This window comes from Monodelphis domestica, chromosome 6 (genome assembly GCF_027887165.1).
Source record: "Monodelphis domestica isolate mMonDom1 chromosome 6, mMonDom1.pri, whole genome shotgun sequence".
Taxonomy (NCBI): Eukaryota; Metazoa; Chordata; class Mammalia; order Didelphimorphia; family Didelphidae; genus Monodelphis; species Monodelphis domestica.
In genome coordinates, this window is record NC_077232.1 from 246089023 (window position 1) to 246108596 (window position 19574).

General features: G+C 35.3%; 1 protein-coding gene across 50 annotated transcripts in view; it reads right to left on the reverse strand.

Moving 5' to 3' along the window:
- Positions 1-19574, reverse strand: part of ANK2 (ankyrin 2) — a 765649-nt gene that overhangs the window by 35627 nt on the left and 710448 nt on the right. For 46 of the 50 annotated variants that reach the window (XM_056803048.1, XM_056803045.1, XM_056803053.1 and 43 more), the window contains 9 exons: positions 18343-18497; positions 17368-17579; positions 16823-17027; positions 12700-12796; positions 11326-11554; positions 10280-10405; positions 6340-6462; positions 4258-4290; positions 1962-1983 (listed from right to left, as the gene is read on the reverse strand). In XM_056803048.1, coding sequence (XP_056659026.1) covers positions 1962-1983; positions 4258-4290; positions 6340-6462; positions 10280-10405; positions 11326-11554; positions 12700-12796; positions 16823-17027; positions 17368-17579; positions 18343-18497 — 1202 coding nt within the window. The remainder of the gene's footprint in view (positions 1-1961; positions 1984-4257; positions 4291-6339; positions 6463-10279; positions 10406-11325; positions 11555-12699; positions 12797-16822; positions 17028-17367; positions 17580-18342; positions 18498-19574) is intronic. The other 4 variants (XM_056803007.1, XM_056803019.1, XM_056803024.1 and 1 more) reach the window with 1 other exon arrangement.

Sequence of the window (19574 nt, forward strand, 5' to 3'; positions counted from 1 at the left end):
TCAACAAGACTTAAATTGGAATTCCATTACAGATAGTATAAACTTATGGGAAAGTTGATTCATTTCTCTAAGACTCAGTTTCCTCATTTGAAAAATGGGGGAAATAACACCATATACCTCGCAAGGCTGTTGTGAGGTTCAGATGAAATGATATAGTAATATTGTAAAATCCTTTACAAAACTTAAGAGACTACATAAATATTAGCTGCCCTTTTCTTTGACACCCCTATTTCTCTCTCTTACTATATATAGATATAGATATAGATATAGATATAGATATAGATATAGATATAGATATAGATATAGATATAGATATAGATATAGATATCCTTGGAAAGGTTCCCTTTTACATTCTAGTTCCAGGGGATGATGGAGAAATGAGGTAAAATATCTAATAGAATCAGGTAAAAATAATGTAGGTCATTTTAGCAAAATATCTTCTACTTGGAAAATAGCTTTTTTTAAGAGTGATTTATTCTAGGTTATGAATAGAGTGCTGGCCTTGGAATCAAGAAGGCAAGTTCAAGTCTAGCTATGAGAGGTGAGCAGGTCACTTAATCTCTACCTCAGTTTCCTCATATGTCAAATGGGATATATGATAATAAATCTAATAATAATATATATTTCACAGGATTGTGAAGATGAAATGAGAGAGTGGTAAAGAACTTTGCAAACTTTAAAGCATGCTATAAATGCCAGTTATTATTATTTCTTGAATTGTCCCTCTTTTTGAAGGATAAACTGCCAAGGCAATACTTCAAAGTCATATTTCCAATAATGGTTATTTTTTAAAGTTTGAGTGATAATTCTACACTTTCAAAACAATAAAAGCAAGAATCCAACCAAATAGGCTATATAAAGTCAGACATCTTCATTAAATGCTATAAGGAATGTTTAGCATGAAATGCAGTCATATACAACAGAACCAAAAATGCATTGGGACATATTTTTTAAAATCTAACAATTTGTTGGTAGTACAAAAGGGACATAAAAGGGAATATATCATTTGATATAGAAGACAATCAAATATAACTTGAATTAAACAATTTGGGAAATGGAAAATGTTTTTATTTTTTAAAGTCTGAAATGAGTTGTAAGGCAGCTCTGTTATGGAAGACTTTGTAAAGAGGAATCTTAGTATGGGAAGAAGGATAGCATAGAGCCCAGAACATAACAAGATCTTGAAACAGGTTATTTATTTGGCTGATCAACAAAAACTGACAATCACCAGGGTCCCTTCCTGTTTTAAGAACGTATAACTCTATAGTTCCCACTCTTAAAAAAAAAAAAACCCTTTGAAAACAGATCTAAATAGGGGTTTGCTCAGTTATTCAAACATATCTCCAAATCAAGGTGTCCTTTGTCATCAGTTGGCTTTGCCCATTGGTTTTGACTTGTTCATTGTTGACTTTTGCAAATGAACAAGGACATTTTCCCCTCACCATACCCAAGGCCATAAGCTTAGTAACACTTCACCACAAAAAGAGGGATTGCATAGCCTCATAAATTTCAGACAGTATCACTTCTGTGCATTCATGCATCTATACAAATAATGAATTCTACTCAGAAATCAGTGGTTGAACCGAAAAAGTGATACTGTCCATTCACTAAAAATCAAGGGTCTAAGTTATAGCAATAAAAAAGACAAAACATAAAATGGTGGGATGGGATTCTAAACAAGCATAACAGCGTAGCAGGGTTATCAGGGATGTCAAAGGAAAGTGAATGCTTAAATGAGGAATCATACTTTATTGCTAATTAGCTCACTGATTAGATATGTTTGTAATTTAACTGGAAAGCTGCATTTATAAGTATAAATTAATGCTTAATAATGATAATATAATTTAATAAAGTTATTATCATTGTTAGTAATGGCAACTAGCTTGCATTTCTCTCTCATGCTTTTTAAAAGAAATTCATAGCCAGCTTTCATACAAACTCAATTTTATTTAAAATCTTACTTTTTTCTGATGTCATATCGATCTGAAAGAAAACATACATAAATTGAAATGGTTACAAACAGTGCCTAGTCTCAGAGCCCCTGGTGTGCAAAACAGCCTGTTACCCACATACTATACAAATAGGGATCAGTACAGGCTTTAGGAATGACTATATAGCAGACTCATTGTCAGGGCTGATGGCTTGGATTTGTGGCCAATCTTTCTTATTCTTGTTTACCTGAAACAACATAATTTCTCTATATTCTACCCAAAGAGTTGAGTATTGAGAAGAAATAGAAGGTGGGGATGAGATGAGGTTTCAAGAGGTTTAAATCCTCTGCAGAGCCTTTCTCAAGGATCCAGGTCAGGGAAGAAACCACACTGGACTCAAAGAATTCTGGGTGTTAGAAATAATGTTTATGGTGGGGGGAACGGTATGGGGAAAACTGAACTTGACACTAAAGACTGAAGGTAATTTTGTTGGAAAAAAAGTTAAGAAAAAGGACTGATGCCAAGAGGGAGAATCTACTTTTTGGATTTGCCCACTGTTTTCACTACAATGAAATCAGCATGGTCCTGCTTTTTGAAGAATGTGATTTCATTTTTGTTGCTGTTGTTAGAGCCGTGATTTCTTTGGTACAGAGAACTCCCAGATGAGGATATTCCCTTCTCCTAAGGCAGGTCTGCATTTTCTCTACATCTTGACCTTTTGGAGTATTGTTTGAGACATTAAAAACTTAAATGACTTGCCTCAGGTTAGTTGATTAGTCTGAAGCAAATCAGACTTCTTATTTCCATATATTAATCACTCCATACCTTTTCCCTTTCACCTACCTGCAAGGATTTTTTTTAAATTACAAAGTTTTACATGCTAAAATTCTCATTATCATTTTTATATTGTTCTTAATAGGCTTCCAGTATTTTTTCCAACAGGAATTATGAAGATTGATTCACAGAATGGTATACTTCCATGTCTCATAGGTTTGGTTAAGTGAGAATTTCAGTGGAAACAAAGAATACTTTTTCTCACATTTAATATATATGACTTTGCATGGTTAATGACTGTCATATTTAATCATCATCCCTTTGTTATATCACTCAATATTAAGTGGAATTGAGAGCATAGAAGTCTGATTGATATATTAGCTATTAAAAAGTCAAACATATAAATGATTTTTTTAATCTTTATTTCACTTCTGCAATGATTATTTTCAGGGATTTCTTACATATCTCCCAATCTTGATGAAATTATAAAGTATCATAATAATATAAATATATATAATAAATAATGTAAATAATCATTATTTTAAAATTTGAAATAGCTAAATTTTAATATATATGAATTAATTTAGCATTTAATTGGCACAAATATTCATCTTTCTATGACTGGAAATTTTTATTTTGAAAAACCCATCCTTTGAAACATCAGTAACTAAAATATCTCATTTTTTATTGCTCCTAGAAAGAGAATACTAGATTATATAGAGAAAATAATATGTATAGGCTTTTTAGGACTTGTGCACGAAATAAGATTTTCAGTTTGGGACATGACCAATGTAGAAATTTTTTGCTGAACTGCATTTTCACAAGGTATTTTACACCACAACCATCACTCAGTAGAGAAGGGGAAAGAGAGAAAATCGATACTTAATTGGAAAAAAAAAAGGTTTTTTTAGGTCTCTGAGATATTGGTTCTGGTCATCAAAATACTGCAGAAATGCCTAAATCAGTAGTTATGTATTGTTTATGGCATCAGTTTTGATTGAAATCTCACCACTGTCTTAAGCCGGGACATCTGGGCATTTTACATATGTTTCAAGAACTTTTCTTCAGGGTAAGGAAGGATCAGTAGCTGCTAATCTGAGTTCTCCTGCCTCAGCCTTCCCCTAACCATCTCTCGTTCCAAACTGGACGCCAGCCAGTTTTGTGGCTTGGGAGTGTCAATCTTTATCTTTCATTCTGCCCCTACTACAAAGGCATGAACCATTTTCAGAAGGTCTTTTGAATTTTATAGTTTGATATTCAAAAACAAAGCTGTCAAACCCCATCTTAAAATAAGAATCAACAATGCAAAGGGGTGGATCTTTTCTTGGATACTATTAAGTGAGGTCAGCAAAACAAATATCAACAACCTTAAAGAAAACTACAGAGAAAGTCTTGGGTGACCTAAGCCTAAGAGAATCACTTTAATCCAGTGTCTGGGCATTCTGCTTTGAGGCTATGGGGAACAACTGCTTCATATGCATGCAAGGTCCTACTTGTTAGTGATTAGAACACTGAGAACAGCCACGAGCAAGTGACAAGGTAGCAAAATTACCTCTTCCTCCTGTTCTTGATCTGATTCTGACTCCTGGCAGCCCCAAGATGCCATGCAAAAGGAGGAGAAAACAAAACAGCAGGAAAAGCAGAGACCATTTAGATACAAAGAAGAGAAAAATACCCTGCTGACAAATGCTAACAGGCAGCTCTTCAGAGCATATTTTTTATAATAAAAAGACAGGCAGAAAAAATTCAAGAGGATTCATTAATGTGTGAAGTCTGTAGATCAAGAGACAAAACCCCAAAATTATAGTTGGCTTCTAGGTCGCTTCTAGGTCTCAATGCCTGACACAAGAGGTCACATAATGTGTATACCTTAGGAGTAATAAAAGCAATAATTATATATTGTGGCAGATATATTTTGTATGAATTTTCATTGTGATTCCATGGATAAATATTTTTGACCATGACACACTTTACTCATTAGAGATGGATTATGAGAGTAATAAATATGTTTTAGATGGCTCTGTAGGCACATGCTGAAAACAACAGCATATATATATATGTATATATGTTCGTTTTTACTTCAGTTAAGCATTGCTACTTCTATAAAGTAGTATATAAACAGAGTGAAAAAATAACATTTGATATATATTTCTCATCTTGTCCAGTACATTAGTAAGCAATTCCAAGCACTAGGGATTAGTTAGGATTACGTGTTGAAGATGTTTTTTGACAAATACATATATATGTTGTACAAACACAGTAACCTCTCTGATATCTGATATTCCATGTATTGGAGCTTTCTCTATTAAATAGTACAATAACAATGGTAGAAATTCATTAGGAAACTCCCAGGCTACATACATAAGAGACTGAACTGTTTTATGAATCACAAGAGAAAGATTAAGTGATGTTTTAATACCATGAAGTACATTTTATTGCATCCTAATTGTTCAGATTCATATCATCCATACATGGCTGCTTTAGACCAAGTTATTGGATTAGCCAGAATATATCTCCAACTTTTGGTTGCGAATACCCTGAAATATAACTATGCAGGGAAAGGAATCTGGTCCTAGACAGCTCTGCTAATGATGATTTGCATTTAACTGAGACTTCAACTCTGAAGAACTTAAAAGTAAAGAACTTCAGAGAGAAAGAGGCAGCTATCTGAAGCATCTTATGTCAGGACCAAGTACCTATGGGTTTGTCATTTTGTGAGAAACTAAACCTAAGGTTCTCAAAGTTTCCTCTGAGGATATTGCATCATGTTCAAGTATAGCTGAAAAATTCCTTGAGGCAACTGACATTATGTTATATGTGTGTGTGTGTGTATTTACAAACTCTTCTTTCTGTGATAGGATGAAAATATCATGGGATTTGGGGGCAGCTAGGTGGCCCAGTCAGAGCTGGAGATAAGAGTCCTGGGTTCTAATATGGCCTCAGACACTTCTTGACTATGTGATCTTAGGCAAGTCACTTGACTTCCATTGGCTAGCCATTACTGCTTTTCTGCCTTGGAACCTATATATATATATATATATATATATATATATATATATATATATATATATATATATATATATATAGTATATAACCAATATATAGTATTCATTCTAAAATGGAAGGTAAGGGGGTGGGGAGAAGAAGAGGATGGGAGAAGAGAGAGAGGGAAGAGAAGAGAAAATACCAGATTTCCCTGATTTTAAAATCTATAATATTCCTGTAGATGTTCAACATAAGAAATAGAATTTAATAGCATCAAAATATCTTGTGGGGACTGAATAGACCACACTGGTTCCAAAATGAAGGAAACCTCATAACCAAGAGAATACCAGCTTCTTTGTTAATAGTTAAAATGGTTAATTATTGGAACCAGAATTTTTTCCTTTTTCAGGGCTCACACAAATCTTGAGGAATCTTTCCTTTTTTAGTTCGAAGTATTTGCTCTGGCAATAGAACAAATAAAAATGGCTGCTATTTTTACTCCTTAGGTTAAGAAGTAGAAATGCTATTGAGAATGATAAATAATCAACTCTATATGGCCACACTAGCTGCCTTTGTCTTACTACATAATACCGAAGAAAAATCTCCTTCCATGTTAGTTAAGATTCTGCTGTATTATATTAGATGGTACCTTAGTATAAAGTGGCAATGTGATATTTAAGTTGCAGATTGCTTGATGCACTAATCCTCTTGTAGATTTGGGCTCCTTCATAAATGAAAGTCTTCCACAAGGTTCCTGAGTTGTATCCCGTACCTAAAAGAGGGAGGGCATAGAAACGGATTTTGGAGTTTAGACCTACTTTGCTTTCATTTAGACAGTATTCAAAATTATTAAGAGAGAAAAGTTTAGAATGCCAAGTCTGATGGCAGAGAATCTTCTTTCTTTGTGTGTGTGTGTGTATATATATATATATATGTATGTGTGTATACATGTATGCCAGGAGCCATCAAAGACCACGCTGTTTGACACAGTCTACGTGGAAATTGGGGACTGCAAAGCAGTCCCTAGGAAGGATGGAAACACCCACTGAAACCCCCCTAAGTGACTTTCCTTATTAACATCCCCTTATTATTGGAATTGCTATGATTATTATTCTTAATTTGCCCCAGGAAAAACAGATGAGAGCAACATGCTTGCAGGGTTATACAGATGTCCCACTCTGTCCCACTAGTATATTACTAGGAGAGCCCACTTACAAAATTAAACCTAAGGATTCTTATATACCCAATTAGATAGGACCCTCTTTTCTAGGCATAAAAACTTCTGGCAAATCTGTGCTCAGAATTCCCTAGCCTATATCTGGATCATGTTGATTCTACCCTCTTATCCTGCACTTAGCAAAAATGTTTCATTGATTATCTCCCTAGGCTTCCTGTCTGTTGTTAGGTTTCATGGAAACATACATGTTGAGAATGAAACTGTGTGCCAAGTAGATGTGTGATCATGAAGATATAAAATAAAGCCAGGCCTCAGCCAAGGTGGAGCAGTTTATCCTGTGAAACTTGTGCTGTGGGTTGAATGCAAAAGCTGTGTCCCATCCATCATTCTGCTGACACCATCCCACCTCCAAGATCCCATCCCCTGTGGGAGCCTGGCCCATCCCACAGCACATGCATGTATAAATATGTATCTTAACATGTATGTGTATTATATAATAGATACATTTATTCAGAATCTTTGTATACATTCAGAAATCAGATTTATTATTTAGACATGGCTTATAGTTTTTGGTGACAATTTTAATTATGTGTGAGAAAGTAGCATTCAAAAGTAATTGGTCTGGAATCGAAAAGAGCAATTGGTACCCAAGTCTAACTCAAGGGTAAATGTCCATTTAGATATCTAGCCTACTAGAATGTATTATGAAATAAGGAAAATGATGAAGAGGTTGAAAGACAGATGAAAGAAAATTATGTTTCCTTTCTATCCAGTGGTTCTGATGTGTAATTTTTGGAAACCAAAAGTTTGTAACGTTGGCTACCTTTGCTATGCCTTGAATTAAATAGGATTAAAGACCATAGGAAAGGCAGTTAGATGGCTCAGTAGACAGAATTTGAGGCATGGAGTCAGGAGAATTTGGGCTCAAATCTAGCCACAAACAATTCCCAGCTGGGTGACTTGAGCAACACCCCATTGCCTACCCTTACCTTTTGTTTTAGAGTTGTTACTAGGGCAGAAAGTAAGGGCTTTAAAAAAAAGACCACAGTATCTTAGTTGTAGAGCTAGAATTGGAGAGTTAAGAAACATATCATGAGCTCTACTAAGTTTCAAGCTTTATGCTAAGGGCCCTTTTGGAGAGATGAATTAAGGAGAAAGGGGGGGGGGATCATCTGATTTTTGTCAAATAAAGAGGGAAAAGAAATTTCAGCAAATGGTCTCAACTTTTTCTATATATATGAGGCAAGGTTCTTAGATGGTGTGGTGGAAGGAGGGGAAGCCATCAAAGGTTTAGAAACCCACTGTGGGGATTTGGGAGATATAAAAGAATTAAATTGCATCAGGGAGGATCCAGTTGAAATTCTGTAACAAATTTCTAGTGGAACCAGTCAACATGGTTTTGTAATTTTCTCTAGCTTCACTCAACAGTATAGGCAACAATGGTGGGAATAGTCTAAGGGAATGGCTTTGAGAAAGAACAGTATAGAATTGAACTCATTCACCAAGAAATTAAGGGAGGAGAGGAGAGCTAGTGTAGGAGTCCAGATCTGAGAAAGAACTGAGAGGTGGAGGGATGAGAAGCCACAAGACACAGAATAGGCTTAGGGGAATTAAGACAGGGAAAAAATAAAATACTAAAAGATTAAAAATAAAAATAAAAGATTATGATTAGATAAAGGAGTTTAAGAGTTTATGAACATGGACATAGATCATTAATGATTAAGAACTCTGAAATGGATAGAGGTTTAGGTTATGGGTTTTAGGTTTAGGTTTGGTTCTTAACAGAGTGAGTGGGGAGAAGTTTGGAGAAGGAAAAAGTAGAACAGGATTGCCTAGTAGCAATGAGGGCCCACTTGAAGTTGTGTAATACAAATCTGTGGCAGACTTTGTCAGAAAGGTTGTGTTATTTTTCTACTTTCATTCAGTAGCACACATGTAAGAGTAAATATTGGAAGTGATCTAAGGTCAAGACTTGGCAGGGCATAATCAACAGCATGATAAGGGGGTTAGGATTTAAGAGAAGAGGGCAGCGTAGAGTTGAATTGATCTACCAAGAAATCAAGGTGGAAGAAAGAGAGGCTATTACAGGGGAGATTATCTAGAAAAGAACTGAGGGGTCAAGAGACTGAAGGTCATAATGTAGAAAAAAAAGAGTTTTGTAAGGGAAGGGAGAGTTGAAAAGCCAATAGGTTATGGTCACATCAGGGGATTTGGAATTCCTGCATGGTATATTTGTGTGTGGTAGAGAAACAGATCATGAGAGATGAATATGGTGAGGAATTGAGTGTTAAAATATTTCAGAGAGATTCAATATGTATACTGAAGTCTCCTATTATGAGAGTGGGAATCAAGAAGGAGAGAAAATCTTTAAATCACATACCTAACTCTATGAGAAAGGGAATGACTTGGGTATCTGTAGATAGCAGCTAGTAGGATTTTAGTTGGGTGGTAGATATGAATATCATGAACCTCAAAGGAAGAAAAGTTACTAACTAATGAAGGGAAGGGAAGGGGAGAACATGGAAGTGACAATGGGAAGCAAGAATATTTCTATTCTCTGACCTCTACCAGTGATCTGAAGAGAATGAGGAAAAAAGGTAATGGCAGTACTAGAAAAAGTGTTCAGGGAGGCAGTGTTATCTGGGAAGAGCCAGGTTTCAGTAATTGTTAATAAATGGAAAGAGTGGAAGAAGAAAAGACAAAGGAAAAAGGGAAGTTTGTTGCCTATAGAACAGGCTTGCCAGAGGGCACAGTGGAAGGAAGGAAGGAATCATCTTTGGTTGAAACTTTAATATAGGAGGGTTGGAAATGGGGTTTAGAAGATGTTCTCCTTAAGAATTACTGGATGTGAAGGGTATGAGCAGGTAAGAAAGTTTATCATTGAGTGGAATCCATCCCTCTTCTCTCCAAAAGACTGAAATTAAAAGATTTGTTGAATTTCACACACCTTTTTGAAAACTGAGTTCTAATCATGCTTACTTGTGAAGTTTAATCACTAGGCAGTTAGGTGGCACCAAGGATAGAGCGTTGGGTATGGAGTCAGGAGTGCCTGAGTTCAATGCAAACTCAGATACTTACTAACTGTAAGCCCCTGGGCAAATGAAAAGTGGGGATAATAACATCACCTACCTTGTAGGACTATGAAGATCAAATGAGATAATATTTGTAAGGTACCTAGAAAGCACTAAATAAAAACTTATTCACTTCGCTAATATTCATTAAAAAAATCTAAGGAATTTTTAAGATATATCACTTAAATCTGAAAAGCATAACTCTAATGAGTTCTTCACTCATAGTAGATGTTCAACAAATAAAATTGAATATGATGAACAAATTTGCTCTATGTGCTTCAACATGTCCCAGGAACATGAACTATTTAAGTTTACAAATGCAACTGCATTTATGCTATTACCTTGACAAATAGTGGAAGTCTGTTTTCTTTGAAGGCAAAAAAACTGAATATATGATGTTGACCACTCTTTGTTAGTGGTACCAGATTCCCAAAGCAGTCCACGTAGATAGGTTTTCCTTCTAATACCTATGGAAGAATTGGGAGAAAGGGGATGAAGAAACAATATATTAAGGCAAGTACAATTTTATTTTTGTTTAATATAGATATGATAACTGAACATTTACCTGGAATTGAATGTTCTCTGAGTATATGCATGTACCATGACTTTTAAATTGTCATAATAATTATGTAAATTAATCTGATGCCAGACATCTAGCACTATCTACACCTTTTTATGACTAGTTGGAAGTTTCAAATGATTGGGGCCTTTCAAGTTCTCTGTAGATATGCAATTTCTTGTTTTTAAATCTATTAAAGGATCCTGTAAAGATACCAGCATTTAAAAAAAAATGAATCCAGCTCTCCAAACTAAAATGACTAAACTGAGTTACTTTGGTACCATTGAGATTCAGATCATGCCACTAGACAGATGAGTTATAGTGTGAAAACTAAAGTAAAGGGAAAAGTTCATTATTAACAAAAAAAAGAATACTCATAAATTCAAGAATAAGGTACATTTCTCAGGTTCTTAGTAATCTGAAAACTTAAAAACAAGAACCTAATTCTGTAGGGGGTGTGATTCACCACTTATCCCAAAACAAATGTCTTTAGATAAAATTCTGTAAAGACTTTAAAAAGATTTTTAGAAAGACTGTACTTTTCCCTTTGAAGAACCCAATATCCTTAACATCTACTAAAACCATGCTTATTTCATATGAGTATTGGCTACAAATTCATCTGAATTTTTGAATCACTGATCTTGAATGGCTATAGACTTGTAGTCATTCAAATCAGCAGATGAAAGGAATCTTTGTATTAATTTCCCAAGCTCTGGTTATTTTGTGGTTTTGTTGTTTGGTCTGGACTCATCTTTATTTTCATTCTGCTTTCCATCTATTTAGGTTGGATAACACTAAGGGCTGCATCTGGCTTTGTGCAAACAGTACCTCCACATCTCTGCTCCTGGCGACCTCAGCAAAGTTTTCCTGTTGCTCCAGGGTCTTGTCCACTTTGTCATCGGTCATGCAGAAACATCGCAACCGTGCTTCGATGGGATCCTGTGATTTGGCAAAAACTACAAATTTGGCCATATAGGGTACACAGATGATCTCTCTATACACTTGGGAAGCAAAAGTAACAGATTCTTGAATTTGTCGACAGTCTATCAACCAGAACCTAAAGAAGGAAAGAACATAACGCTAATGAGTTCTTTACCCGTAGTAGATGTTCAATAAGTGCTGGGTAGCAATGGATGAAATAGGATTCATCTTTAAGGAAAAGCTATTGATTATTTCATTTGCCCTTTTAGGGGGAGCTTCTTTCATAAGCCATCCAAAAGTTTATACCATTAGGAATGCCGCAAAAGTTTTAAAAAGACTTTTGTAATCTTGAACTTTTCCATTGCTCCATTCTCAAAACATTTTCTGCCTACAAAACAACTCAAATTTGTATTTTTTTACCTCCAACACCAATCTATAGTAAAAACAAAACTGCATTTTCCTTCTATAACCTGTGACTCCTCTGCTCATTGGAAACTGTTAGCGATCACAGAATTTTAAAGTGGTGGAGAAACTGTCAGGATTATCTAGTACCACTCTTCAATTATACGAATGAAGAAAAAGGCAGGTGATGCAATGGAGAGAGTATAGGACATCCTGAGTCCAAATCCTGTCTCAGACAGTCAGGAGCTATGTGACTCTGCATATCTCTTTGTGAAATGCATTTAACAATAGCAACTACTACACAGGGATGTTTTAAGACTCAAATACGCAAAATTCTGAGTGTTATATAAATTCTAGTTATCATTACAAAAAGTACAGGTAATTATTTGCTTTTAATACACAGTGTAAGTCCCTCATACTCTTTTTGTTTCTACAGTCATGCAGCTGTTTTCTACAGGAACAAGCCTTTGGAAGTCTTCCATCGTTTGTTTTAAAACTGTGGGTTATCATGCAGAGGATATTCACTCACATAGTTTTGTTGTTTTAAGCAGTGTTGGCTGTTTTGCTGACAGCAGGAAACTCCAGCTTGAGACCTGTGAGCCTTTGGAAAAGTGCTGGCAGCTTTTCTAACCATAATGAGCCAATCAGAGCAGGATGCTATCCATTTTCCTTATATTTGACTGTAATGGGGGCATGTTTTTCATTATGTTATCACTGTTACTTCTCCTGACAAATCTTGTTTAACATATAAAACTCAACCCATGCTATATAAGAAAATATCTAGCCTTTTTTCTCTGAGACAATGGAATAAAACAAAGTAAGAAAGCCAGTTTTCAGGGGACAAAGTCAGTAGCAGAAACTTCCTGTGTATCACCATACCTGGCAGACACATTGGTTGTAAAGGAAACACATTCATTGACAAATGTGAGTGGTGTGGTCCCTGTGATATCTTCCCACTGTGCTGGAGTTGTTCCACCTGAAATAATAACAATTGGACACACACACACACACACACACACACACACACACACACACACACACAAATTAAAGATCAGGAAAAGCTCCATCCACAGAATCACAAAAAATGTTCCAATGCTAGGGTTCATTACACCTCAACCACCAAATAATACAATGAAAAGAAGGCAGTTCATGCTGCTTCAGTTAACAGAATTTAGATAGTAACATGCCAAGGGTCATTGGGATATCAGTTTTCCGCTTAATAATCTGGCTTAAACAATAATTGTTAGCCTCTGAAAACTACTTTTGAATCTTGTGCATTCTCCAATTATACAATTCCCTAGCCAACCTGGTGACTATTAATTCTACATTGGTAGAAGGAATAATGTATAAATGTTTATGATTATCTTCCTATTAAAGATAGTATAATTAACCTTGCTAAGCATTTTCATAATTGTGGGAAAATTGGAAGAGAACTCTCTTAAGTAGAGCATCCAAAATGCTTACAAGACACCTTGTGCATATACCATAACAAAATAGCCTATGGACTTCTTAATCATCTATCTGTCAACAAGTATTAAGTGCTTACCTACATTGTGCTGAAGGGTTTGTGCTAAGGGCTTGAGTATCCAAAAGGAGGCAAAAATATGGTCCATTAACTGAGGGAGCTCATATTCTAATGAGAGATACATTTACATGTATATATATAACATATATATACACACACATATATATAAATATGCTATACTTTTATATATCTATTTATTTTATATTGATAGATATTATATGTATATAATTATATATATAACATATACACACATATATATAGTAGATATTTAGGAGGTACTAAATAAGAAAATCCGAAGTAACATTTGAAAAATGAAGATTCCTTTTTTAAAAATATAGTTAAGAACACAGAAATCATTGCTAAATCATCAGAGCCTTACAATATAGTCAAAATCAATAAAAATGAGGTCTCATCAATGTGTAAGAGAGGGGTTTACAAGCCAAGCCAAGCATGCAAAACAAAGTAAAGGACCTCAGCTGTCAATCAAAAAAGAACATTCTGAATAGAATGTTCCCAGGAAAGACAGTTGGAGTCAAGCCAGGCTGAAGAGGGAAGAAGCTGGGAACAGGTCCCCTGTTAGCTTCTATCATAGGCTGAAGGACCCTTGGGTGGGCTTCTGGAGCTAGGCTGAGAAGAAATTAACTTTTGTTGGTGGCTAAGTGTGGTGAAGAAGATATTGGTGTCTTTGAGATTTGAGTTTTAAGGAAGAAGAAAGAAGGTTAAACAGTTATCCTCCCATCTCATTGACAGACTCGTGTCACAGATGTGACAGGACTGATCTTTCTCAAAATCCTCCCAACCCTCATTATAGATTAGGGATAACCCCATCCCTCTCACCTCAATTTCCATTCTTGTCCTGTTGTTCCCAATAAACCCCCTTACTTGAGAAAGGAAGAGAAAAGAGTTTTTCTTCATAAACCTCATAGTCCACTCAGGGAAGGATGGGGGAGGGGCGGAGCTAAAGGCTTCAGAAGAGAGTGGTGAAGGGAGGTGGAGGATAGGAAAAATGTTGATCTTTTAGCCATCAGTAGTGATCAATTGGCAACCTCAGAATACGCCCTCTAGTAGTATCTCTCTAGTCAAGCCAGAGTATCTCATTTACTACAACTAGAATATCTCCACAGTATCCTTTTCTAATACATCAATTCCAACCTGACTCACTTAAATGTGCTTTTGATACCCCAAATCCAAAATGGATAAAACAACAGACTCTCATAATTTCCTAGGAAAGCGTAACTGATGTAAGTCAATTACCACCAAGAATATAGCAAAAGATTAAAAACTTTCTTGGTGAGAAAACAATTTTCTTGCCAAGGCAACACCCTATTTAGAACATAAACTTATTTTGAAAGTCATATGAGGAAAGGTAGTACAGGATTAAAAACAGTATTGCCTAGAAAAGTATGTTTACAAAAAGTTTAGTAAGAAATCAAAGTTAAGGCAAAGCATCCTGAAGACATTTAAAGATGACCTGGAAAGACAATAACAATAATTTCATTTTTTTATTTGTCTTTTGTCAGTATCCAATCTTGATCACTCTCCAATACATGACAAAGATCTCCCCCTCTTCCTTTTAGTTATTGTCTCCTCTGGGTTCTCAAGGTACCACTCTGTTATGATTCCTTTTTAAATCTATCAAACCAATACATCCTATATTAGCTCCTTTACAGAATGATCAGTCATGACCTGTCCCCTTTGCATGTATATATCCTACAGTCCCACCCACTTCTCTTTTCTTTTGAAAATCTCAATTTTCATGGATACAACAATCATCTGTATTTAGAAGCCTCACAAATCTTCAGATAACCCTTTAGTCTGTTTCCCACTACCTCACCTGACATTTCTCTCTGCCTTGATATCCAGAAGTACTTCAAATTCAAGAAGTCTAAAACAGAATTCATTCTCTTTCCCCTAAGTAAACCCCTTCTACAAACCTCCCAATTTCTCAGTGGCACTTTTATTTTTCTAGTCACCCAGGATTTCCATCTTGAACTCATTTGTGACTCTTCATTTTCAATCAGTCTTTGTAGACAATTGGTTGCCAAGTCTTGGTGATTCTACTATGTCATGTCAATCCACTCTTGACAACTTATACCACAGTCATTTCATATCTCACCTGGACTATTACAAAAATTGTTCTCCATGCAACCATTGTCTCTCCTGTATCTAATACATCTTCCACTTTGCTGCCAAGTTGATATTCTAAAATTTCAGGTCTGAACACATCATTCTTCTAGACTATGACTCCTTTCCATACATTCTGTGTTACTCATACAATACATTCCATATCCTGCCTCTGTTCCTTGATAAAGGTTATTCCTTGTGCCTGGAATATTTTTCCTCCCAAGCTTGTGGTCCCTTTAAGGACCATTTCATATTCCAACTCCTTCAAGAAATCTGTCCTGTTTGCACCAGTTAATATGCTCATTACTACATATATATTTTGTGGCATATCCCAAATTTACTCTTCTGCAAATATGTTGTATTTTCCCCTATCTCTAGCATAAGGTAATCTCCTTGAAGGCAGGAACTGCTTCATTCTTGCATCTCTATCCTCAACTTTCATGGCAATACTTTTACTTAGCAGTCACTTAATGTTGATTCTTTGGTTGTTCTGTATACAAGTCTAAAGGATGGGGTGTTTAGGCAGATTACCATTTTGTATAATTTCTGATTGCATTTGCAAGAGACTGACTGGTACTTAAGATGAAAGAAAAAAGAAATGGATGAATGATAATCTGTTCCACTGGATTTACTCTACCATCCATCATGCAATTAAACCTCAGAGTTGTTTGTCTGATTTTTTTTCTTCTAAATGATTTAGTGTTATGCAGAGAAAGGCTATTTTCTGGGTATATTGGTCTATAACATATGTATAAAATTACATTAATAAAAAGTGAAAATAGAGAAAGGGGATTACTAAATAATCCCTTTAAAAGTATTAAAATTTAATGTTAATATTAAATAAAATTTTAATCTTAAAATATTAATATTTAGAAATATTAAATATATAATTATAATAAATATGTGATATAAATAAAAATGTTAAAAAGGAAAAAGAAAAAGATATTTTATAAAAATTTATTATTGAGGTAGACTTATCTAAAGATGGGAAAGATTATAAATTGGAAGGTTTGGCTTAAAAAAAGGTGAGAAACAGATCATTGTGATTGCTCCTCCCTCCTAATATATAAAAGAAAACCATCCCAAGTGATGATTGATTAAAATTTCTTTAGTCCATGTTCCTACAAAAGTGTTATTATGACTTTTAGTACCTACCTTCCAAGGTTATGAGGATCAAATGAAATAATTGTCAAGCACTTAGCACAATCCCTAACACATAGTAGGTATTATATATAAGGTTAGTCATTATTATTTATTATGAACATTATGAACCATCTCTCATAAGTCATAAGAGAAGCTGAGCCAGTATTTTTATACATCCAACATAAAAGTTGGTGATGTCTTATAACTCACCTGTTATGCTGCATAGTAACCTTAAAGTAGGTGTGTCACCCCCAAAACCATTCAGCATGCCATCACTGGAGGCTTTGGGCACAGGAATTGTCATTGTAATTGGCTTGTGAAATTTTCTTCTTCTGGGTTCCAATGTGACTATAGGGCTGAAAGTTGCTTTGTTGCCCAGGATCTTCCTAATGAGTTCACTGTGCATAGGTTGGGCCTTTTCAAAGGGGAAAAATTTGAAAATAAAATTGAATACTGACTCACATTATGAACCATCTCTTAGCCCCCTCAACCTCCCCAAAATGAACAAACAACTTTCCCCATTTGCCCTAATATTAGTTTGTTTAATTTCTGGAAAAAATGATTTTGCTGGATGTTTAATTATCATTATTCACTTATTTTTATTATTCATTTCATATTATTCACATAAATGTTCATATTTTCAAAGAGCTTTATGATTAACTTTATTTTTCTGAATTTACATTGAGCATCTTTACAGATTTTATTCATGTGACTAAATTCATCAGAATCATTGGTATCCCAAATATGATACACACCTGCAAACCAACCCGGATCCTCTTTGTTAGTGCTCCCTCGGGGAAGACAGCCTGCACTTGGGATACCACGGTACTGCTTAGCACACCTCCCTCTGGTCCAATTAAATTGCTGTCTTGCTTGATACGGGACACAACTGCAAAGTACTGTGGGAAGTCTCGAGTGATGATGCGACATATCCGTTTCTTTTCTAAATCTTCAGGGCTATCAAGCACTGAGACAAGAAATGACCCATCTTTACATATCAAGGGTATCTTACAGAAAACATTCTAATGTATTTGGGCTTATCAGAAGAATCTATAGTTTAAAACAGAGTTTACAGGAAAAATGAAAATAAAGAGCCTCTTCACACAAGTCTGGAATGTATTTGAACTTAATGCTTCAAACAGAATTGAGAGAAGAATGATGACTCTAATCTTATTTACAAAGTCAAGAGAGTGATGATAACCTTTAAAAATTTCACTTTATAAAGGAAGAAATTGAGATTTGGGCCACTTGGAATTTTCCCATATTTGGTTAGTATATATATCACAGCCAGGATCTAAAGTCAGATCTCTCCTGACTCCAAAGCCAGCATTTTCCCCACCATACTCAAGTGTTTGTAGCGTATCATCATTAGGAGGTAGCAATGTGTTTCTTGATGTGTGAGAATGAACCTTAAAAAAAATGTTACAAAATAGTCTTGGAAAGTTAATGAGTGATAAAGAATGATATGCATCTGCCAATGGAGAAGTCAGGAATCAAATATTCACAAAGAGAGACCAATGTGAGAATTTGTTTTATCTTAACTTCATGTGTATATCTGTCTAAACGGGTTTCATTTTTCTTTTTTTCTTCTGGGAGAAGAGGATGGAGAAAAGAAATAACTTTTTTTTTTAATTTTTAAGAAGAAAATTTAATTTAAAAATAAATTCAATGAGATTAAATTGCTTCAATATTTCCATCTGCCTCTTCTTTAAACTCCAAGAACTCATTACCTTCATCCATGCCATTTAGAATTTCATTCAATTCATCCTCTGTGTATTCACAATAATGCTCTTTCCAGCTGTCCCCATTTTCACTTCGAAGAATCACCAGTTCCCTCTCCTTTCCTCGAAGAGCCGCAAAATGAGGGATCTCCACAATCACAGGCCTGGCACAGCAACATAGCATGTTAAATATAGGTAGAAATTTCCCAGAGGCAAAGTAAGAAGTTCTATTCTGTCTGTTCCAAAGAGACCTGGAATTACTCTCTTTCTAATGGCAGGCACATCAAGGTCAGCTCTCTGGCTCTCATCAGGAAGACATTACCATAAAGTAGTATTTTCTAGCATAAGAAACTACCTCCAACCCCATCCACCCTTCCATGCTTCAGGTAGATGTTGCCTTAAGTCAAATGATGCTGTATTGTGAATCCAAGTGTGCATCCTGCACCCTTTTTTTTTTTAATATATGGAAAGTACATTTAACCAAATAAATTCATGGGCAGTGCTAGAATTTCTACTTTAAAACATCTTAAACAAGGTAGAGGGTGGCAGACAAGGAAGGACAAATGGTAGTTTAAGAGGGAAGATGGCGGGCTTGGATGCTTCACAGGTTGAAGTACTTAACTTTATATAGGGTGATGTAGAAAGAGTTCATTATTTATGGAGAGTCATGCATTCATGGATTGCTTGTATTTTCTCCATTCAAGGAAAAAAATAGGCATATCTCCACAATATGAAACTAACCAATGGGAATGATCAACTCTGCCCAATTGTGTCATATGCCTATTACCATTAACTTCCACTGGATGCACTATCCCATAGAGGGTGTTGCCTTTTTGTTGTTTGTTTGTTTTTTTTTTTTTAGCTTTATGCTCTCTTAGCACACAAGGTTTCCTTATGGCTTCTGATTCAAATCCAGGTTGCTTTGCTACAGACTTTATGTTCAATCCAACAACATCATAAATGGCACATAGTACAACTAGGCAGATCTCATGCTTCAACGAAAAAAAAAGTCACAGAACTTTGAGAAAAAAAAGAGTATTAAAACATATCACTCAAAACAACGACAACAAAAAAGAACCACATACCACAAGGGTCAGAAATGGCCCACTAAAGGTAAGATATACAGAATTTAAATCATATAGAGGGACAATGTCATGGGCACAATGACATAAAGAGAAATAATATTGCAGAAGAGAGAGAAGAATGGGAAGGCCAGCAACCATCAATTTGTTTTAAGTCGC